This window comes from Sinohyriopsis cumingii, chromosome 18, assembly GCF_028554795.1.
Source record: "Sinohyriopsis cumingii isolate HCF-2022 chromosome 18, ASM2855479v2, whole genome shotgun sequence".
In the NCBI taxonomy this organism is placed as follows: Eukaryota; Metazoa; Mollusca; class Bivalvia; order Unionida; family Unionidae; genus Sinohyriopsis; species Sinohyriopsis cumingii.
The window spans coordinates 87447556-87472226 of NC_142978.1; the positions used below are offsets into that span (position 1 = coordinate 87447556).

A 24671-nucleotide genomic window follows, 5' to 3' on the forward strand; every position below is an offset into this window, starting at 1 on the left:
TCAGTTTCTTGTCACTACTGGTCACAGTGATTTGTATCTTTGTATTTGGATTGATTCTGGTCACAGTGCCTTGATTTTTGTATTTGGATGGATTCTGGTCTCATTGCCTTGTATCTTCATACATTGTATTTGGATGGATTAATGTCAGTGTCTTGTATCTTCGTATTTGGATGGATTCTGGTCACAGTGTCTTGTATCTTCATATTTGGATGGATTCTGGTCACAGTGTCTTGTATCTTTGTATTTGGATGTCACTACTGGTCACAGCATCTTGTATTTTCATTTTTGGATGGATTCTAGTCACAATGTCTTGTATCTTCGTATTTGGATGTCACTACTGGTCAAAGTGTCTTGTATCTTCATATTTGAATGGGCACAGTGTCTTTTATCTTTGTATCTGGATGGATTCTGATCACTGTGTCTTGTATCTTCATATTTGGATGTCACTACTGGTCACAGCGTCTAGTATCTTCATATTTGGATGTCACTACTGGCCACAGTGTTTTGTGTCTTCATATTTGGATGGATTCTGGTCACAGTGTCTTGTATCTTTGTATTTGGAACAATTCATGTCAAAGTGTCTTGTATCTTCATATTTGGATGGGTTCTGGTGAGTATATTAACTTATAACCTTCATCCTATGCTTCAGTGACTATATAACATGATATTCCAAATGAAATGGGGAAATATTAAGTTATGAATGGTAAGCACCAAATAACTGTTCACTTTCCTCAAAAATGTTTTACACTTTTATAAGGCTGTTATTTGCATTGTTTGTTTCAGAACAGGAGAGTTGTGCAACAGACTGTCATCTGACACACAAGTCTTACAAAATGCTGTTACGGTCGGTTTTATGCTTATTAGAAAGCTTTAATAAAAGTAGTGTTAAAATTATGTAACAGTATGCTAACTATTTATTAAGTAATTGTATGTGTTTCATTTGCCATTATTGATTGCATTTGATCTAATCTTAATATAATAGTTAAACTGTTGCCATTATTGATTGCATTTGATCTAATCTTAATATAGTAGTTAAACTGTTGCCATTATTGACTGGATATTATCTACTCTTAATATAGTAGTTTTAATATTGCTATTATTGTTTGTAGTTTATCTGATCTTAATACAGTAGTTTTACAGTTGCCATTATAGATTGCAGTTGATCTAGTCTCATCATAGTAGTTAATGATTGCAAGTATTGAGTGCAGTTGATCTACTCAAAACATAGTAGTTTAACTGTTGCCATTATTGTTTGCAGTTTATCTAATCTTAATATAGTAGTTTTACAGTTTCACAGTTGCCATTATAGATTGAAGTTGATCTATTCTCATCATAGTAGTTAAATGGTTGCCATTATTGATTCAGTTGATCTATTCTCATCATAATAATTTGTTTGATGTGAACATACTGCATTGACTGACTTCATGAAAATGTTTGTTATGAACATACTGCATTGAATGACTTCATGAAAATGTTATGGACATACTGAATTGACTGACTTCATGAAAATGTTATGAACATACTGCATTGACTGACTTCATTATGTCACTGACTTAGTGAAAATTTGATGCCATGCAAATATGATGTGAAACATAAATTTTTAGTGACTTATACCTCAATAAAGCTATCAGTCTCATATATTTGTATCCTATTCTCAGGTGAATATGTCAATGCTGTCAAGATATATGCTACAGATGATAGGTTCCCTCGTATTCATGTTCTCTTTAAACGCAGCCCTTACCGGAGTTTTACTTGCTGTTGTGCCAGTTGTAACATTGGGAGCTGTACAGTATGGTAAGAGAGTAATATTATCTGTATATTTCACCACCATTTACTTTTATGAACTGGGCAAGTGTAAAAGTGTGAATTTTTCCTAGTGAGAATAGTTTTGTTTTTCTTTATTCAAGATGGGGAAGATTTTTTACACAATAATATGGAAATATTTACTGATGTGGGATGGCCTCAGAGCAGAAATAATTGTTGCCAGCCATTACTATCCACACATTGTTTTTGTAATAGAGCAGATTAAAGCATAGATTTTACTGTGTTTCTACAAAATATGAGGGAGTAAAAGTTCTTTTTATTTATTATAGCTCCCCTCCCTCTATCGAATGGCCATTGCATATACGGGTACCCTAAAAACACAATGGTTAAAGAACATTTTCTTGTAACCTCTCCACACTAGTGCCATAGTTCCAAGTGTTGGCATTTACTGAAGGATACTGGTAATACCACTTACCTGTAATTTAGGCCTGGTTGTTTGATACTCTGTGTTGCAGATTTACTAATTTCAACGATGACTAATGACATATTATTACCATTTCCTTCAAGATTTATATGTAACTGAACATATCATTTCTGATCATTATCCACTTAAGGCTTTGTTCAAATTTGTGATTCTGTAATTTTATATTTAGGCTTTTAATACTGATTCCTCATCATCAGATTTCAGTAAAATTTTCCTTGAACCTTGATCGGATGAGTGCATTATGCATTTCCATGGATAACCCACATACAATACATGCATCATGCATTTCACATTGTCTACTTAATACAGTGGACATAAATGGAGAGGGCAAAGGATTAAGCCTCCATTACAAGTAATGGATGTTCACCAAGTATGGTGGATATCCATTTATCTAGTGGAACTCCAGGGTTGCATCTAGGATGCACGATTGTGCAAATCCCCCTAAAATTTAGATTTCCTGCAAGATTTTTAATTTTATGTGGGCAAAATTGCACAAAAAATCAGAATTGTGCACATTTTCTGTGAAGAATGTGTTTTTTTATTATTCTTTTGGCTGTAAAATTCCCAGTTGTCACTCTCAGCGAATATGTTGTACTTGTATAGTTGTAAATATGTGACGTATTTCTGTGTGTCAAGTGCTCAATTCTGATTGGTTAATAAGAAAGGTCAGAAGAGCATGTTTGATACAGAGGCTGGCTTAGCGACAACATGTTAAATGGCAAATCAGTTAAAGCTCTGGCACTTTTTCAATATTTTAGCAGTAACACTTCTAATAGCATTCAGGGTGCAGAAAATTTTGTTAATACATGTATGCACAATGACAGTGAACAAACACTTCCTCAGACTAATCCCGTATCAGACGATGCTAGTGATGATGTGCTTAAAGATGGCAGCAGTGAAACTAAGGGTCCATCTAACACCAAGAAAAAAACGTACTCTTTCAATTCAAACCAGAAACAAAATAGACCATGGCTGGAAATTGATGAAAACAATGAGAGACTTTGCAGATGGTGTGTAAAAACTGTCAACATTTTTTTTTTCACACTTGGAAATGCTAATTTCAAAACATCAACCTTTGACAGACATGTTGAATTGCCAGCTCACAAACAGGTGATTCAGGATTTGAAACTAAATGAAAATCTTAAAACTACATGCATGGCAGCTATCAGCAAGAAATCTGAATCAGTTATTCATGCTATGTCAGTTGCCTATTACTTGGCGAAGGAGAATGTTGCTTCTCTAAAATATGGCTCACGGTTGGATTTTGTTGACTTTCTGGGTGTTGGTGTTGGCAACATGAGAGTAGGAGGAAACACAACATATTCATCAAGGGCTTCTGTAGAGCAATTTCAGGTAAGTTCTTTTATTTTATTTACATGTTTTCTATTGAAATTTAGATGGAAAAGTGGTGTATGCTAACAAGCAACCAAAACGTGATCAGTGCATATCTTGAGGAATCCCTGTGTTACTAAAATTAGCACCAAGCATCATGATCGGCCAATGAGACTGCATTCAGTAGTTTGCTGTCATAACTTCCTGTCAACGTTTAATGGTGAATAACGTTTTTCTTTTTTAATCAATCTGGATTATTAGTACTTGTTTCTTTTGTCATGAAATTCTTTCCTGTCTAGACAGGTCACATTTCATTATCACTGTAACAGGTTTTCATGTGATTGAAATGATAATAAAGTTGCTGTTGTTTGAATAATTTCCTTAGCATGTAAGGAGTTGCTGTCAACATTGTGATATCATACAGTAGTCAGACAAATCCCACTGCTTGAAACTTATATAATGCTTTAGCAATAAGTTATTGTTATTATTGTTTACTCTAATGATCATTGCAGCAAATAATGACATTGACCCTGATCTGCTTATATCACAACTGTGCATATGTAGGTACCCATCAATGATGTATATAATACCAATGTTTTTTGTTTTTTAAAATCATCGTATACAGACAGGTATAATCACTTCATTACTATAATTGAATAACTTTAATTAACAGAGATAGAGAGAGACTGTAGTGCCATATTATTTTAGCATTTAAACACCTTGATGGGATTTCTTAAAACTAGGACCAAATCATCACGACACAACATCTTTAGACACTCCATGGTCTTAGGTTAAGGTTCTTGCACAATTTGCATTTGATTTTGGTCATTTTACTTTGTGTTTTTTTAAATATATTTGTTTTACATTTCTCAAATACTTTAATAATAATAATAATAATAATAATAATAAAATACTTTTATACTTTGATTTATCATCAAGCTTTATTTTTTTCAAGGATTGCGTAGCAACAGTGATAGTATCTGGGTTAATGCAGAAAGTATGATGTAGTCCATGTATTAGCATCTTAATTGATGAGAGTACAGACATTTCAATTACCAAGAAGCTGATCATTTATACCAGAATCATTGAACCAACCATCTTTGTTTCTACAACTCATTTTCTTGGTAATGTGTCAGTGGAAGGCCAGTCACACACTGCTGAATTTATTTTCAAAGAAGTTGTCCAGTTCTTGGAAAAGAAGGAGATTTCTCTTGAAAAAGCTGTTTGTTTTGGCAGTGATGGGGCATCAGTGATGACAGGTCGCAAAAGTAGTGTAGCAACACGGTTCAAGGATAAAAGGCTCTCAGTTTATCAGCATTCATTATATGGCTCATAGATTGAATTTGTGTACCTCTCACGCATCGAAAAACAGTCTGTACCTAAAGGAAACCTTTGAAGGCACAGTTAATGACTGGTACTATTTTTTTAATAAATCTGCCAACAGAACAGCTGAATTGAAGGAAATCTAGAACATTCTGGACAGTCCTCAACTGAAAGTCAGAGAGGTGCATGCAGTTAGATGGCTGGTATTTTATGATGCACTATATGCAGTTTTTCACAGCGGGGGGGGGCTCTCGTGAATTATTTCAAAAAGAATAACAAGACAAAAGAGTGTCAAGACTTGTTGAATAAACTCATAGACTACAGATTTGTGGCATGCATGAATATTATGATGGATATCATACCTCACTTAGCACAGCTAAATATGCAGTTACATAAATCTGACTTGGAGCTGTGTCACCAGCACTTGATATTTTGAATTCTACCTTTCAGAAGGCAGACATGGGAAAATCCTATTTCCAGACCTGTATGTCTGAAAAATTGAAATCATCTAAGGATGGACTCCGCAACAAAACTAAAATCATTTACAATGGTGTTGAACTCAAGTTACACAGGAGCACATTGAAAAAGTTTCAGATGATGTGTCTAACCTTCACCATGAGTTTGTTACAAATTTGCAGGTGGAGATGGCTGCAAGATTTCCAAAGAACAGCACACAGATTGCAACAGCATTTGAGGTTCTTGGTCTTCATAACCACACATATCATATCTGAAGAACAAGAAATGTATGGTTATGACCAGATAAAAATTCTCTGTGATCATTTTGGTCAGGAGAAGAAAATCAAAAGAAATTATCAGTCCCATTTTATGTGACCCAAAACATGTTTTGACAGAATGGTCTCTTGCCAAGACTATTATTAAAAGAGAAATATACCCTAGGGACAAAATGTGCAGACTCTGGCAGATAGTACATCAGCATCATACAGATACATTTCCAACTCTTCTTCAATTAACATCAGTGGCCATGGTTATGCCATACCAAACCTCTGACTGTGAGAGAGGATTCAGCAATCAAAATCAAACCAAAACTGCAGGAAGAAGCCATCTAGAAGAAAGGGTTCTCAACAGGCTCATGATGATTTCAATTGAAGGACCTTCTCTGAGAGACCTCAACTTCAACAAGGCATTGATAGAGTGAAGGATGAGGAAGGACAGGAGGCTATTTAGAAAATAGTGATCAACGTTTGCAGAATAATGCAGTCACAATTAGAGTCAGTCTGGATGCAGGTGTATATATGTTTCAGTTAAGAGTTAACTGTTATAGAAACTGTATATCTACTTTCCCTAATTCATTTTGAGCATTGGACTTTTACTTAAAAATTATTTTTTCTCATCCATGAAAGGAAAATATGTGCTCATTTTGAATACATTGAGATTATTTTTACACCATACTGGAAGGACCCCCCCTTATAGCTACGTTGGCCCCCCCCCCCTTTTTTTTTCAGATTCAGTGGGGGCAAGTACCCACATTTAGTAAATCCTAGATGCAATCCTGGAACTCAATTATAGATTTTATTACAGTGTTAGTGAGTTTTATGCCACCTTTTGCTGATTTTATTGTATTTGCTTCATGAGTCGGCATACTAAAGAACTCTGGTGGCCTAGTGGTTAGAGCATCCGCCTCGGAAGCCAGAGGTTGTGGGTTCGATCCCTGGCCAAGTCATACCAAAGACTTACAAAAATGGTTCTGACAGCTGCCTCACTAGGTGCTCAGCATTAATAGGTTAGTGTTAAGACTGGTCAGCCTGATGCCAGGATAATGTGACATGGTGGGACATCATGCTAGATATCTGCGGCATGATGCCCCAGTGCTAGACATCACTATATACTGCCACACTGCAGACATCGTAGCGATATGAATGAAAAATTGTTAAATCTACATTAAAAATCCTAATTACACACACACACACTAATGAAACAGATGGAAGACTCTGACACCATGAACTCAGCTGTGTGTGGCATGAGTTTACCTGTATAAACTACAGTATTAACATTGCTTGTTGCATTGATCAATGATATAGCTTCACATATGCATAGGTAGATGTTCTTTACTTTGAAAAAAATAAAATGTTTGAAATTTCTTGAATATTCCCCAACATTTGCTCATGACTGTACATCAGAAATATTGCCTAATTACAGCATAAATCCCTATTTATCAAGTACGTCTACCTGCAAGCACTCACACATGCAGAAATGTAGATACTGCTATGTATCCTATGCTTCCTTCAATAAATGATATTTCATAAAAGTATTTCTTGTCCTGATTATTAATATGTCATGTTTTCCCTTTAATTTGCATAATATGTCCAAAACTAACTTTAAACAATGGTTACTATATTCGCTCTAGCTGCATTAAATTTGACCCTTTTTTGTGAAGCACCTAAATATGATGGGATTCTTTGCTCAGTAATTTATCTTTCATCTCTTGCAGAACATATATGTTAATGATTTTTAATGGGCAGATCTTAGAACATTTAAAAGGCATTGTGTACTATCTACTGTAGCTTATAGGTATCTTCCATGTGATGTAGTGGATGCCCACCATTACAAAATTTTATTGCTGCATCGTTTGGATTGGGGCAATTAAACTGAAGCCATCCAACAGACAGAAGCATAGATGGTTTCATTTCCACCACAGAAGCATTGGTTTAACTAAATGTCCAATGCATGTGCTGTAGTTATGACCCTGGTAAAAAACTGCCATTTCACATTTTGTTACTGTTAAACCAATATATCTAATAAGACAGAATTTTAGAAAGTTTTAACATCAGTCTTGTTTGTTCTGAAATTCATTTGAGGTCATTAATTTTAAAAAGGTCCAGGTAAAGAAAATTTCTGCTACTTTTGTTTGCTTAGATTATTTTCCATATTCACATACATTTTACATTGCAGTTACTACTGTTTTCCAGGTAAGTTTGTCAAGAAACTACGCCAGGATTTTCAGGACCGTCTGGGTGATGCGGGGACAACAGCTGAGGAAAGCATTTCTAGTGTTCGAACTGTTCGCACGTTTTCAGGAGAAGTGAAAGCATCAAATTCGTATGGCAATGACATAGAGAAAAGCTATCTGGTTGGAAAGAAGCTCTCAGTAGCTCTAGGTTAGACCTGTATGCTATAGTTATTCTTTTTTTTATGATAATTAATCATAATAATCAAAGATTGGTCAGAAATGTTGATCAACCAATCCTAGTGTTATGATTTTCCCTAATGGAATATCCTTACAGATTTCTGTTTTTGTCCAAAATGTTTGACTTTTTCAGATGAAATCTTTCAGGCAAAGTAAAAAATCTAAAATTCAAAAATTCAGTCTCCAGTTAATATTAACTTTGTTGTTTAGTACAACCCAAGAACCAACAACATGGCAGGGGACAAATGTGGTGGTGATAGATTTAATTTTTTGGGATAAAGGCAACTTGACCATTACCTTGTTTGTAAACATGACATTGTGTATAAAACATACAGAAGATATCAGCAAGCAATTAAAATCAATTATGGATTGGTAATGATGAACCAATCAGCATTCCTTAAATTTCAAAGGATTCCCCAAATTAGGCTGTGCTTAACTGTACATAGTGTGGATCTGGATCAGCTGTCACATAGTACTTCATAGTTAAAACAAATAGCTTAGACTGTGGCATACCATAGACAGTGTTTAGTTGGTGGGCGTCTGAGACTACAAAATTTGTTTTGAGGTCCGAGAGTGGTCAGAGTGCATGACCCCCCCCAAAAAAATGATTTCATCCAATTGAGAATATGCTCTCTTTTCATATAAGCCTGTAAAATGATTGGAAATTCAAATCTGAATAAAAGAAATTGACTTGTCTGTTTTCTTTGGAGCATTTAATACACTTACAGACTTAACACTTATAGACTTAGCATTGTCAAATGCCAATGTCATACTTATGTACAAACATTCACATAATCACAACCATGCTGACATTAAATAAAAACATACATCATGTTTCTATCATTAAAATCCATCTGATGGCAAAACATATGCTTAATTTGATGCAGTCTTTACTACTCTCAATAGTTCAATAAGGGATTTGAAGGTAACGCAAGTGTCATAAGTTTTCATCACTACACCCACTAGAGACAAGATGGTAGTGTTGTTTAAACTTTGATGCTGGATTCTCTGAGTGAATTATGATCAGAAGTGAATTGTTCATGATGACCATAATGTTAGCATTATCAGAACAGTATCTAATGCATTTTGACCATGGGGGCCCCAAGTGGTCTAAAGCGCTCTCCATTACGGATCACTGCCATCTCACCTCTGTCTGCATGGGTTCGAGTCTAGGATTTGGCCAATGTGGGTATGTGAGAAAGCTTGCCAGTAGCTTCTCAAGTGTCGGTGGTTCTTCTCGGGGTTTTCCCAGGTTCTTCCTCCACCATTAATACTGGCCACCATGCATAGCCTATCATCTGCTGAAAAATGGCGTTAAACCCCATAACAACAACAACATTTTGACAATGAGATATGCATGTTCGGCTCTGTAGAAAAATAAGCATTTGTGACTGACAGTTTCATTGGGGAAAGAGGAGAGCATAATATTTAAAGTTTAATGGGGTCTTTACAGGTAATACAGCAGTACTAAATGTCTCTGCCTAGTTTGGATGTTAATGATTTATCAACAGAAATCAATTCGTGCACATATATATTATTGTCTTTCAGTCAATCTATTTCATGACTAAAATCATCCTGATGAGTGTGTGTCAATGATTAGTGATCATTGTAAAAAGATTAAGATAGTAAGTAATAATAAAGAGAACTAATATGAATGTTCAATTCATCATGTCAAATATGCTACATTGAGGTGGTGCTTCTATTTCGATGGACATAGTACATTTATGTCAATATGTTGTTTTTGCAGTAGGTACAAAAAGTTAAATGTTCCCTCATGCTGCTCTGTCAACCTGCAGTTTTTAAATTTATTTTTTGCTGGGGTTTTCTGATAGCCTGTTGCTTCCTGAATCACACTCTTCAAAATTAAATCACACTTAAAAACAAGTTTGACAACTGAAATAATCATGATTTTGCATTTTTTATATTGAGGAAACTTCTGACTTCAAAGAAATGTTGCCACTGATAACAAACTTTATTAAAGTCGGCTTCAACATTCTCATTCAATGCAGTAATGTGTAATAACATAGTGTTCTTCACTACATCTCTTTGCTGTCTAAAGATAACTTCAGATGAATTGGATTGTACCACTTTATGTACCTTACCTATGAAATTAGTTTAATAGACTCACCCACAGCAGAATTTGATATGACACATTATCCTAGCTATTGTCTGCAAATTAAGTAATCTCTAAATGGCAGTTGTTTATTTCTGACCACATTACCTTTTAATTGCCCTAAATCATCTACATGCTCCGATGGTAGGTTTAGCTGAGCTTTGAGCAGGACTGGTTACTGTTCATACATACTAGCCTACATATTACAGGCATATATTGTGGTGGTCAAGAAGTATTGGGATTTTTGTTGTTGACATAACTTTGTGGCTAAGATTCCTGAAAATCTTTTGTTTTTCGAAACACAACCATGTTGGAGGGTTTAGGAGTCCAAAGTAGTGATTGTCATGTGACATGGCATGTTATGGCAGGTGTGCTGTAGTCTGTGCAACAGTATAGTGGGATCTGTCCTATTGACCTTCATTCACAGATAAAACAGACAGCTTAGACTGTATTCTCACATAGCACATCAGTACAGTGGGATCTGTCCTGTTTACCTGCATTCATAGTTAAAACAGCTTAGGCTGTAGTCTATCATGTAGTTCATCTGAACAGTGGGATCTGTTATAATGACTTGCATTCATAGCAAAAACAAACAGCTTTGACTGTAGTCTCTGACATAGTGCATCAGTACAGTGGGATCTGTACTATTCACATGCATTCACAGTTAAAATAGACTGCTTAAACTGTAGTCTGTCACATAGTGCATTGGTACATGCATTTGTAGTTGAACAGACAGCTTAGACTGTAGTCTGTCAGTGTATTGAAAACTGATGATCTGGACCTTTATCGTTTGAAGCTGATTAGGCACTGTACATTATAGTAATTACACTAATGGATATTGTAATAGAGTCCAAAGTACAATGAGGCAAACTTGCAAACTCCGTGGACAGGCAAGACTACAATATCCAATGGTACAAACAATGTAATTTTTACTACATAACACCATTTATTAAATAATTAATTTTGTTTAATATTTTCGAAAAAATCTTTTTGTAATTACATTTAGGACTGAATTGTGCAGAAATACATAGTTAGTTTGGCTTGGCATTAATTTTTGCTTTACTGTTCTTTGTTGGTATTAAATAAAAGCAATGAAAATCTGATGCCCAGTATGAATGCCACAGAAGCCCTCTTGAAAAACTTGTTGAGAATATAATGCCCAATATGAATGCCACAGAAGCCCTCTTGAAAATCTTGTTGAGAATCTGATGCCCAGTATGAATGCCACAGAAGTCCTCTTGAAAATCTTGTTATTGCTACTTTTCTGAAGGAAAAGTAATGAACATGGGATATGCACCAGAAAACGTCTTATGATGTCTAGTTGTTTGCAAATGAAAATGGCTTTGCTGGGACAGATGATATTGCAGCCACAGTGGCCATCTAAAAACTCTTGTTACTGCTACTTCTCATGACTGGATGGTCAAATCAGCATGGGGGTTTACTAAAAGACTTCTTATGATGTCTAGTTGGTCCCAATCTGACATCCAATATAGCCACCACAGCAGCCACCTTCAAAATCTTGTCATTGCTTACTCATCCTGAATGAAAAGTCATATCAGCATCTGTTTTTCACTGGAAGACTTCTTATATTGTCTAGTTGGTCTAAAAATAAACAAAATGTGCTGATCTGATATCATGTATGGCCACTACAGTGGCCTTCTTGAATATCTTATCACTTCTTCTCCTTAATGGAAAGACATGAGAACATGGGGTTTTCACCAGAAGATGTCATTATTTGTACTAAATGAAATTAGGTGGCAATCTGCCACATTGAACATATTAAAATCTTGTTACTAATTCTCTGGATTGGAAGGATGTTTTCACATGGGGTTTTCAACAAAAGTCTTCTAATGGTGTCTAGTTTGTCCAGAATGAAATTGGTGCCAATCTAAACATCCAATATGGCTGCTACAGTGGCCAATTTGAAAATCTTATCGCTAAAGAAACCTGAGATGATTTCAGCACTCAGCACTTAAAAAGAAATGTTCTTATCTTGAATTCCTGGAAATTCTCTTCCAGCTGTTGAGCATCAGTGTCTTGTTGCATACTGGTTTTTCATGATAGGCATGCTGTAACATTGCTTTTTGAAGCATCTGGGTTATTCAGTCCTACATGTGCTGAACATATCCAATAAGTCAACATCCAGTTGGATATTGAATTCATCATCCCATGCAATGCATTTGCAATGGAAGACCAAACTGGGTATATAATAATGTTAAACGATAGGAAGTTTTAGATTTGCATAAATCTCATTTGTGAAACCATACAGAGTGGAATAGAGTCTCCTATTTATTTGCATTCATGTATTTCAGTCAGTAAAAGTTATATAAATTAAAGCTGAATGTCATAAAATGTAGGGAATAAATGCGTGATTACATTTCAGTCTTGACATTCTTCACTGTTTTAGGTTTATTTGAGGGTGGAGTTGGTCTTCTTGCATATGGGGCTGTTGCCTTAGTTCTATGGTATGGAGGGAAACTGGTGTATGAAAACAGTCATGATCCTACAAAAGGTGTAACCCCAGGTGTTCTTACAGGTAAGGATTAAGATTATCATGGGGGTGGGGGCAGTATGTGAATTATTTATCATATATTTGTAATTGTATGTTTGTGTTCTTTAAATCAGGAAATAGTGGGGATTTTGTTAGTTTTAATAGTGCTTTTAGCACCATATTGGCTACATAATTGCAAGGAAATGGATGTGAAGTGCCTTTCCCAAAGACACACTGAGGCAGCCAGTCTGGGTTAGCCAGATTGGATATTGAACCACAGATTCATGGATTATGAGTCTGAGACTGTTCAGCTAATGCAGCTCCCTAGAGCAATGTGAAAGAGGACTGTCTAGAAAACAATGCGATGTGAAGGAGGACAGTGTACAAACCAAAATGATGTGAAACAGGCAGTCTAGCAAACAAAGTGATGTGAAAGGGTCATTCTAGCAAACAAACTCATGTGGAAGAGAACAGTCTTGAAAACAGTGTGATGTGAAAGAGGACAGTATAGCAGACAATGTCATGTGGAAGAGGATAGTCAAGAGAACAAAGTGATGTGAAAGTGAACAGACTTGAAAACAAAATGATGTGAAAGAGGCATTCTAGCAGACAAAGTGATGTTGATGAGGTAGTCTAGCAAAGAAAGTGATTTGAAAGAAGCAGTCTAACTAACAAACTGATGTGAAAGAGTCAGTCTAGCAAATAAAGTGATGTGAGAGATGGAGTACAGCAAACAAAGTGATGTGAAGAAGGACAATCTAGCAAATAAATGTGGAAGAGGGAATACAGCAAACAAAGTAATGTGATGTGAAAGAGGCAGTCTTGCAGACATAGTTATGTTGATGAGGTAGTCTAGCAAGCAAACTGATGTGAAAGAGGACAGTTTAGCAAACAAAGTGATGTGAAAGAGGACAGTTTAGCAAACAAAGTGATGTGAAAGAGGACAGTTTAGCAAACAAAGTGATGTGAAAGAGGACAGTTTAGCAAACAAAGTGATGTGAAAGAGGTAGTCTAGCAAACAAAGTGATGTGGAAAAGGAAAGTCTAGCAAATAAAGTGATGTGAAAGAGGCAGTCTAGTGAAAGAGGCAGTCTAGCAACAAAGTGGTGTGAAAGAGGACAGTTTAGCAAACAAAATGATGTGAAAGAGGACAGTTTAGCAAACAAAGGGATGTGAAAGAGGACACTTTAGCAAAAAAAGTGATGTGAAAGAACAGTTTAGCAAAGTGATGTGAAAGAGCACTTTAGCAAACAAAGTGATGTGAAAGAGGACAGTTTAGCAAACAAAGTGATGTGAAAGAGGACACTTTAGCAAACAAAGTGATGTGAAAGAGGACAGTTTAGCAAAGCGATGTGAAAGAAGACAGTTTAGCAAACAAAGTAATGTGAAAGAGGACAGTTTAGCAAACAAATTGATGTGAAAGAGGCAGTCTAGCAAACAAAGTGGTTTGGAAGAGACCAGAGATGGATGCAATTCAGTCTATCTCAACTGTCTCACACAATGCTTAGTAGTTATAAATCATTATGCCAGATAGTTAGGTGGATAGTAGATAGATGATTTGGAAGAGTTTTTAATTTATTTCTGAAAAATAATGATATTTGTATGCCATGAATTTTAAAAATACATCAGAGATATCATGATATCCTACTTGCATCAATGTCTTTGTCCATCAGTCCATTTATCCATCAGTCCGTCTGTCAGTTGTAACATTTGCTGAACTGCTGGGCAGGACATCGTTAAACTTGTGTTATTATGTTAACCCTGTGATGACAACATGTAAGGGTGGTATCATTATTGATTTCCAGTCTTGTTGAAACCAGCCCATGTCTTTTGTGTTAATTACGTCCAACAAACTACAGGGACAGTCATGGGCTTCATCCAGAGTGAAACAATAAGTCAGGTAATTCAAAAACTAATGAGTCATAACCCCATATTGTCCCACTTGTGACCATGTGACTATGAGTCATAACCCCATATTGTCCCAACTTGTGACCATGTGACTATGTGCATCCAAATTCTTGCAATGTCATTTTTGGAATGTCCTTCAGATCATATAGGTAGATATTTTACAGCATAATAGTTTGGCATCAGGATTTATCATTCCAATTTTCCTTTCTAGCCTTCTTGCTGTACACACTGCAGGTGGCAATGGCCTTTGCCCTTATGTCTTCTTTGTATGGTGACTTCATGCAGGTATGTTGTTGTGCATACAGTTTAGATTGGAATAAAGATATAGGTATTATACTCTTGTTTGAATGGCAGAACAGATGTCACTGTGGATTGCAGTGTGGGTGGCATTATGAATAGCAGTGCAGATGGCAGTGTTGACAGCAGTGTGAATGGCAATAAGGATGGCAGTGATGAAGGCATGGCAAGAAGGATGGCAGTGTGAAAGGCAGTATGAATGGCAAAAAGGATGACAGTGTGGAAGGCATGGCAAAAAGGATGGCAGTGTGGAAGGCAGTAAAAATGGCAAAAAGGATGGCAGTGTGGATGGTAGTGTGAAGGGCAGCATTAGCATTAAGTTTAAAGTTAAAGTGAGATGCGGTGTTCCACAGAACCTAAATTTCTTATTAGTGTCACAGTCCTATGAAATCATATAACAAATCATAGCACTATTTTATGCTTGGCATTGTCCAACAGAAACTTAGTTTCTCATTTAATGATACATATGAACTTTAGTATATGCATAATACAATTTTTAAATGTCAAGATTACAGATTTTGTTCTTTGTTGCTATCATATTTACATTTATTTACTACATCTGATTTTTCATACATAAAGAATAGCCATTAATTAGGATTACACATTGTAATGTGTATTGTCTATTGTTGTAATTTGTAGAGTTTAAGGCCAAAGGCAGGATGATATTTATTAAGGTGCTATAAATAATAAAGAGATCAAATGGGCTTAATTAAGGATTGTGAGTCTTTTATTAAGAATTGTCCACCTTTTGGCAGAGGGGAAATAAAAAGAAGAGACTGACCAAAAATGATTTCAACAGAAACACTTGCATAAGCATTCTGAATTTTCTAAAAACTGTTTAACAGGAGTATTTAAGGGAAGCTCTTGTTTTGTTGTTAATTCATGTCAGGATGATGAAATATGCATTTTCTCCCAATGTTGAAATTATATCAGCTAAGAAAACATTCCAAGTTCAGTGATCAGAATTTAAGTCAGTGAAGGTGAGTAGCAAATATCCTAAGTTTAAATTGTGTGTTGCATGCATAGTGGATTTTACATGTATGTGGAGAGAACAATATTGCCAGACATATATAGACAATATATATGGGAGATCTGGATCAGAGAACTATTGAGAACCTGTTAACTTTGAAACTTAATGATGACTGTGAATGCCATGATCGGACATCAGGCAGTAAACTTATTAAAGAAAGTAAAAAGTTTGTGGACTTTTTAAAAAATCTTTGCAGTGAACTTTTTAATATACAACTTGTTCTTTTTTATTTAATTGACAATACCCTGAGTCATATTAATTATTATTGAAACATTTCCATTCTCTTTCCTGTTGCTGTTTATTATAAAATGAAGAAAGTGTGTATTGTGACAGAAAATGCACTTTTTTTTCAGTTGCCTTAAAAGTTTTAACATTGATGTTGATTAGAAATTCTACTGATTTAGAAGGTATTTGTAACAAGATAACCGGATGGATTTCATATTTATAACAGAACACTTTTGATGGTGATCCAAATGCAATGTTTATTGATGAATGACTCAAATAAAAAAAAAAGAATTATGATTAATTATTATGTGTATAAGATCCTGTCATTGGACAAATTAACACAATCCGCATGAACCTAATAATGTAACATAAATGTGAATACAAGTAAATGACCTTACAAGGACAAAGGTTAATGATTTACGGTAATTTCACATGATGAAAAGAATGATGTACTTTACTCATATAGTAAAATGATGTATTCACTAAAATAGTGAAAAATGATGCACTTTACTCAAATAGTAAAATGATGAAATGATGGGACAGAGATCATACACAATATCTTTACAGTCCCAAAACACTCGGTATAACAAGTCCCAAAATTAGCCCACGGCTAAAAGATTACATATATGGAGTTACACAAAACACTCTGTCACTAGCATACTTGGCTACTAGCCAGTCACACTGGTCAATCACACAGTCAGCATTAAAGGTAGTCACTGACCACCATTCAATTCCTTGGTCAGTCAAGCAATCAGCGCCCACCAATCAGTCAGCAATGCCCAATCACCTGCTACTCAACCAGCATAACACTGTTCAATCAGATCTACGGCTGCCATGGTCAACATTATAGCTGCTATGGTCAACTTCTGTGGTCAGCTCTACAGCTGGTACTCTGTCAACTCTGATCAGCTGAAAATAAATCTAACACCATGTACTAAGAATGACATGGGCATATATGATAACACGTAATGTCATTATACATGGTAAACTATACAAATTTCATTATTGGTGCAACATTACAAAGCAATAAACAGGTTCAGAAGTAAACCAACTGGTGTCCGATAAGAATCCTATGGTACTAAACATTTCGTAATAAAATGCATCTTTATTGCTAGTATAGATCTCTTGTTAAGTCATATACAAGAATAGAAAATATTTGCATTATACTACGCAAGCCAGAGCTACATAGAAAATATACAAAAATAAATGTGGTAGTATGATGGTTATAACCTGTTATATACATCATAAATTAATAAATAACTCACATACATCTACAGCTGAAGATTTGCAAGTCCTTAAGTAAACTGCTCATTGACAAGACATCTCCGTAGTGTAACAGTTTCGACCTACGATGAGGTATTTATACAGAGATGATGTAGTCCTACATTGTCTGTTAGCTTGATGAATATCGGTTTTTCTCATCGAAAGCACTTCGCGCATACATCACAGGATGAACCGAACTCACAGTTTCAAAATATTGTACAATATACATAAATCACCCTCAGGTATCGTTATACACAAAATATGAAACCCAAATACATGTATATAATAAATAAAGGGATTTTTACAATTCCATGACACTATTTACTGATCAAAATTTTCAAATCTACTAATCTTATGCTTTGGTTTTGTTATACGTGTATTGCTAAATAAAGTTAAATGTGGTCATTACGAAAACAGGAATATTCTGCAAAATTGAATAATTCATTTCTCAATTTGTAGGCTCTTGGGGCTTCCGTCAGAATATTTGATTTGCTGGACCGGCAGCCAGAAGTACCAAATGAGGGTGGGATGGTATTGCCTCATCTGGATGGCAGTGAGTAATTTATTGAATTTCTTATTTCCCACTTAATTCACAAACCATTAAATTACAATAAAATCATTTTGAAACCTTTGGAAAATGAAAAAAATGTATGATTTTAATTAATTTATTTTAATCAGTATTAAGCCTCATGGATTTAGAAAATTTATATTTTTGCTGGTACTTTAATTTGTGGCATGGGGAAAGAGTTATTTTGTTCCCATAGACACATTGTTGTTGTTTTGGGTCTTTAAAGTTCTTTCTCATGGAAACCACATAAATTGGTACCTGTGAAAAATAGTGCATGGATTGTACTTTGGAAAGTCAATCAATTATTGGGCTTTTCTGTAATTTCCACAATAAATACCTCTCCTTGGAACATACTAAAAGTCCTGTCTTTGGCCAAAATTCTATTTCAGATCTGGCATCAATATGTGTGCCTGTATGCCCATCCATACATACCCCCCCCCACACACACACACATATTTACATAGCAGTGACTTTGACATCAATATATGTGTCTCTATGCCCATCCATACACACATATACATATAAGTGACTTTGGCATCAATATATGTCTATTTTCCCATCCATACACACACATATACATAGCAATGACTTTGGCATCAATATATGTGTCTCTGTGCCCATCCATACACACACATATATATAGAAATGACTTTGGCATTAATATATGTGCCTCTATGCCCATCCATACACACATATATACATAGCAATGACTTTGACATCAATATGTGTGTCTCTATGCCCATCCATACACACACATATATATAGAAATGACTTTGGCATCAATATATGTGCCTCTATGCCCATCCATACACACACATATATACATAGCAATGACTTTGACATCAATATGTGTGTCTCTGTGCCCATCCATACACACACATATACATAGCAGTGACTTTGGCATCAATATGTGTGTCTCTATGCCCATCCAACCACACACATATACATAGCAATAACTTTGGCTTCAATATGTGTGTGTATATGCTTATCCATACACATATTTACATAGCAGTGACCTTGGCATCAATATGTGTGTCTGTATATGCCCATCCATACACACATATATGCACAGCAGTGATTTTGGCATCAATATATGTTTGTATATACTCATCCACACACACACATATACATACAAGTGACTTTAGCATAGGTATATGTGTCTGTATGCCCATCCATACACACATATACATAGCAATGACTTTACTGTACACATATATATACATCCACACTCTGGGTTGACTTATATACATCCACACTCTGGGTTGACTATAGTGTTAAACGTTTTATAAGATTTTTGTTGCTAAATACATGCCATAGTTAGCAAACCTAAGTGGCAGCAGACTTGACATGCAGGCCAAGGCCAGGGTTTTTGTTAGTTTGCTTACATTTCATGGATTCTGCTTAGACTTGGAGATATTTCATTACAAAGCAAAAGACAATTCCTCCTGTAACACACTTGCTCACTCTTTTTCTGTTCATGTCAAGGTCTTAAACATAGAAGAAACCACTAACTTTATGTGTGGAATCACTACCTGCATGTTTCAGAAGATCACAAATGGGACAACAGAAATGCAAAGTGTGTGCATTACATCTGTGCTATCAAGCCCATCCGCCTATCCACCCTAACTCACATGGTGCAACTTGGAAGCAATGGCCTTCTTATAACAGAAGTTGCATGTGTTGAGACACAGTGAAGGCAAATCTAAATTTTGCTTTGAAGAATCTCAAAAAGCAACTTAACAATTTGCATATATGTTTCCTCAAAACACACACCTGTGGCCTGAAAACAAGTCTGCATGTATCAATCATTTTAAGTCATTTGTGTTGCTGGGGTTGGTATATTCTTTACGTCAGTGATTTTGTTAACTGAAAGTTTTTGTTAAGTAACTAATGTAAGCAATATATATTTTATGCTTTCAGGTCCTTTGAAATGCTTTTCCTTGTGCTGTTGATTACCACTGAGGGTTGTTTCGTAATTCAGGAGGGTCCAACCCACTTTTTAAGAGACCCAATTTTCATTGGATAATCAACATAAAATACTTTCTGTAATATGGATTAATTCAACCAGCCATGTTTAACTGAACTAAATGCCATCAGACCAATCCACCTCCTTTTCAAACTTAAATTTTAGAACAACTTTAGTTGAGACAAAAGGGCCAAATTACTGTGAATTCTGTTTACATGTAGTTATGTCTATCATATGGGTTGCCAGACTGAATAGATTTCATAATTGCTACATAGAAATTTAATTGAATACCCAAGATAAAATGTTGTCATAAATTCCAATAATGTCAGAGGGATATATCAATAAAATTACCTGCTAGATAATGAGGTATGATTTTATAAATAAAACTTTCAGAGTTCATCTCAGCAAAAACAACTTTAAAAAAACAATTCATTTTTTATTTGATACCTATTTATTTTCAGGTGTAGAGTTTCAGGATATACACTTTACATATCCATCCAGACCTGAAACAGAAGTGATAAAGGTGAGATATTTTATGCCCTCATTATTTCAGGCTTCTTTATTTGGCCGTCTGCCCATTAGCCCATCCAAGAAAGGTCTTTATTTGGCCCTGTCTGCCCATTAGTCAATCCAAAAAAGGTCTTTATTTGGCCCTATCTGCCCATTAGTCCACCCAAGAAAGGTCTTTAGCGTGATTGTGCAAAACATACTTGTTGAAGACAAATTAACTTTATTTACCTCCCATATTACCAGACAGTGTTGGGTTCTTTTTGAGACTAAAAAATTGTACTTTGAGGTGGGGGGGGGGGGCCAAAAAATGCAGTATTGTCCAATTGAGAATAAACTGTTTTGTCATATAAGCCTATAGAAAATGACTGGAAATTCAAATCTGAATAAAAACAATTAAATTGTCTGGATTGTTTTAAAGCATTTATTACACCAACAATAAAATTATAGTTGGTCAACTAAGCATTGTAGAATATCACACAATACGCATACAAATTTGCCAACACTCACATAATCCTAACCATACTGATATTAAATAAAAGCATAATTCAAGTTTCTTTCTATAAAATCAATTGGAAGTCAAAACATATCCTTAATTTGTTGCAGTCTTTGCTGCTTTCTTTAGTTCAGTATGGGGAGTTAAAAGATAATGCAAGTGTCATTATTTTTCATCTTTGCACTCACTAGAGACTGGATGGTAATTTTGTCCAAACTTCCCTGCTGGATTCTCTAAGTGAAGCCTTGTCAGAATGAAGTTGTTTATACTGACAATAACATTAGCATTGTTAGAACGGTATCTAATGCAGTTTGACCCAGATATATGCTTATCCTGTAGAAAAATCAATATATGTCACATTTAGGACTGACCATTTCATTGGGGAAGGGGGAGAACATAAAATTTTCAAGTTTAATGGGGACTTACATGTAGTGTAGCAGTAATAAATGCTTCTGTCCAGTACAGATTTTAACACTTTATCAACACAAATCAGCTGAGCAAACACAAGTGTGTGCTTATTATTGTTTTTCAGTGAGTCTGTTTCTTGGCTAAAATCATCAAAAGCACTGGTCAATTAGTAATTGGTAATTTAACAAAAGTATGATAACAAATAATAATAAAGAAAATTTCAGTACAGTGTGTTGAGTGTGTTACATACAGGTGGTGCTCATATCTGGGTGGACATCATATACAAAATGTTGATATGATATTTGCAAGATATCAAAGAATTAAATGCTCCTCTTTGCTGCTGTGCTTGACAAAGTAAAACTCAATCAAACTGGAGTTTTTAAGTTTATTTTTACTGGGCTTTGCTGATAGTGTATTGCTTCTAGAATCACACTCTTCAAAAATGAATCACACTTTATCACTATTCAGACAAATGAAATAATCATGTTTTGAATTTTATTTATGGAGTAATCATCTGACTTCAGTGACACATTGCAGCTGATTACAAGCTTTATTGAAGCTGGCATCAACATTCTCATTCAGTGCAGTGTTATGTAATAATATCTGTTCTTTAGCACAAATGTTTGATGTTCTTGACTTCAGATTAATTGGGTTGTTCTACATTGTGTACTTTACCTATATAAATTAGCTAAATGGACTTGCCCAAAGCAGAATTTGTCACAACATGTCACCCTAGCTATTGTTAGCCAATTAAGTAATCTCTGAAAGGTGGTATTTTATCTCTGATTGCCTTAACTTTTAATTGCCCTAAATCATCTGCATTTCCCCCCCCCCCCAATGATAGGTTTAGCTGAGCTTTGTGCAGGATAATTTACTGTTCATACACATACTACAGAATACATGGATATATAGTTTGGGACAAGAAATGTAGAAGTTTCTCTGTTGGAAAAAAAGTTGGGGCTAAGATTCCTGAAAATCATATTTTTCAAAACAAAAACATATCGGGAATTTGGGTTGGGTGTCCAAAAACATGTTTTTCATGTGCCATGGTGTATTATGGCAGTTATGAATTTGCTAACCTTTGTACTAGATAACTTTTTGTATCAATATGATGGCCCAGTCAGGCAATAAAAAATTATTAATAAAAAAGTCTTTTACAGAATTTTACAGAAAGTATCCTTACATGAAGGTGAATCAGATTTAGTAAAATGGTGCTAGTCTATCTTTAAAAATGACCACCATTGCTAAAACTTCTTTTTTTTAACAAATGTTAAACAACTTTTTGAAAACTGCTCAATATCATTTGATCAGATTTGGCAAAATGCATCATAGCTTTGAGGGCTTTCAATTTCATCCAGGTGATGCTGATCTACAATAAAATATGGTCAGACTTACTAAAATAGGAAAACCTTTAACAAGAAGATAGAAAAAGCTTTAAATGCCTTCTTGTCAAAAAAGTTTCCAGCAGAATTTGACCAACTTTAACACAAAATTCTTGTATTAAGGGCTTTTGTGAAGAAAAAAAGGGGCAGTAACTCCTGATTACTTCTGTGAAATGTGATATCTTTCTAACATATTCCATGAGAAGTGACTTGTACTCAATGAAAAACAGATATGGCAGATGTAATTTAATTAAATTTATACACATTGATATATAAAGGTTTCAATGAGTTTGAGATGACAAACCATTCTATATTATGTTCTATTCAACTTACCATATTGCACATTATCTTTTCAATAACACATAGATGATACTGAATAGACTTTTTGTGAATGATGTATCTTATTCAGATTTTGACATTATGGTATGACCTTGAGGGTATGGATTTTTTTAATTTCAGGTGATTTTAGCATGTTTGAAGTTGTTCCCTGGTTGACTAATTCAGCATTGCATAAATTACATTTTGCCTTGTTAAACTAGTTTACATTTACACCTTGTTGTACCGCTCCAATGGCCTAGTGGTTAGAGCATCATCCATGGATGCGGGAGGACGTGGGTTTGATCCCCGGCTGAGTCATACCAAAGACTTACAAAAATGGTACTAACACCTGCCTCGCTTGGCGCTCAGCATTAAGAGGTTAGTGTTAAGACTGGTTGGCCTGGTGTCAGGATAATGTGACTGGGTGGGACATCATGCTACATGTCTGTGACATGATGCCCCAGTGCTAGGCATGACTGTAAACTGCCACACTGCAGACATCATAGTGATATCACTGAAAAATTGTTAAAGCTACATTCAAAATCCAAATCACACACATATACATTTCACCTTGTTCATTTCATTTACTAAAGGTTGCCAAACTCATAATAAACATTTAAATCCTGATTTTCTACTCAAATATTTGAAAATGTTTTTCAGATTTTAACGTTTCAGTTCTTTATGGGTCTCTTATTGAATTTTGTCAGGGGTCCATGCTGGACTTAAATGTTTGGGAACAACTAATTCATTTTAACAGACAAGGGCAGAGTGGTGTCAAAATGGTCAAAATTTAAAATGTTTTAAACAGTTGCTTATTAATTTTGAGCCAGATTGTATAAGAACAAAAGGAATATTCATTAAACTTTATGAAAATAGAATTTTTTTTATTTAATTTTGCAAAAAATTACTAACCTCACTAAATGTTACTATCGAAAATGGGTGGCAGATATCAAGGTACAAGTCCTCCCTTCATACTTGTAGAGAGGAAAATATGAAGCAAACTTGTTTACCATTACCAGAAATCAGCCTATAAAATTCCACACTATAATAACTTGCTCATGATTAAGCAATGGATACATAAAATTTCACTCATGTCTTTGAACTTCATATGTGAAGTTTTATTGGAGACTTCTATATTGAAATATAGTGCAGACATAAATAATCAGCACAAAAGTTGATCCGCAGTATGCCAATCTGATGTAACTTTTTTACATTGGTCATTGAAAATAAAAAAAATATGAGAGTTGATAATGCACCCAGAACATGAAAGCATTCTATGGCAAAAAAAAGAGGAGTTGAAGATATCAACTTGGGGAAAAGATTAAGTCAGCTTAGCTTATTCAGTGTATTTGGGCAAAATATGTGGCACTGGGATAACTACAGATTCACTAGAATCCACACCAAGCTTGGACCCTGACTTTGTTTGCTATTATGTTCAGTAATTCTAAAAGCCATTTATAATTTAGCAAATGTCATCTACTACTACTACTAGTTTTGAAGAAGTAAAGAGTGCAAGAGGAACAATATCATTATTTGGACCAAATGATAATTTCCTATTGCATTAACACAAAGTTTACAGCACATTTCATCATCAAACTTCAACATTTACCAATTCATTTTTTGGTCATTCAAACAGTACACAGAAAACTTGT

The 24671-nt window shown here is 35.1% G+C and overlaps 1 protein-coding gene and 1 pseudogene across 1 annotated transcript in view; both read left to right on the plus strand.

Annotated features, from left to right (window-relative positions):
* The window catches only part of LOC149777235 (uncharacterized), a 58587-nt gene that overhangs the window by 15667 nt on the left and 18249 nt on the right, over positions 1–24671 (plus strand). The window contains exons 6-12 of the mRNA XM_089941980.1: positions 784–844; positions 1659–1794; positions 7831–8019; positions 12569–12697; positions 14771–14844; positions 17834–17927; positions 20370–20431. Coding sequence (XP_089798106.1) covers positions 784–844; positions 1659–1794; positions 7831–8019; positions 12569–12697; positions 14771–14844; positions 17834–17927; positions 20370–20431 — 745 coding nt within the window. The remainder of the gene's footprint in view (positions 1–783; positions 845–1658; positions 1795–7830; positions 8020–12568; positions 12698–14770; positions 14845–17833; positions 17928–20369; positions 20432–24671) is intronic.
* On the plus strand, positions 2957–6095 carry LOC149777236 (zinc finger protein 862-like; annotated as a pseudogene).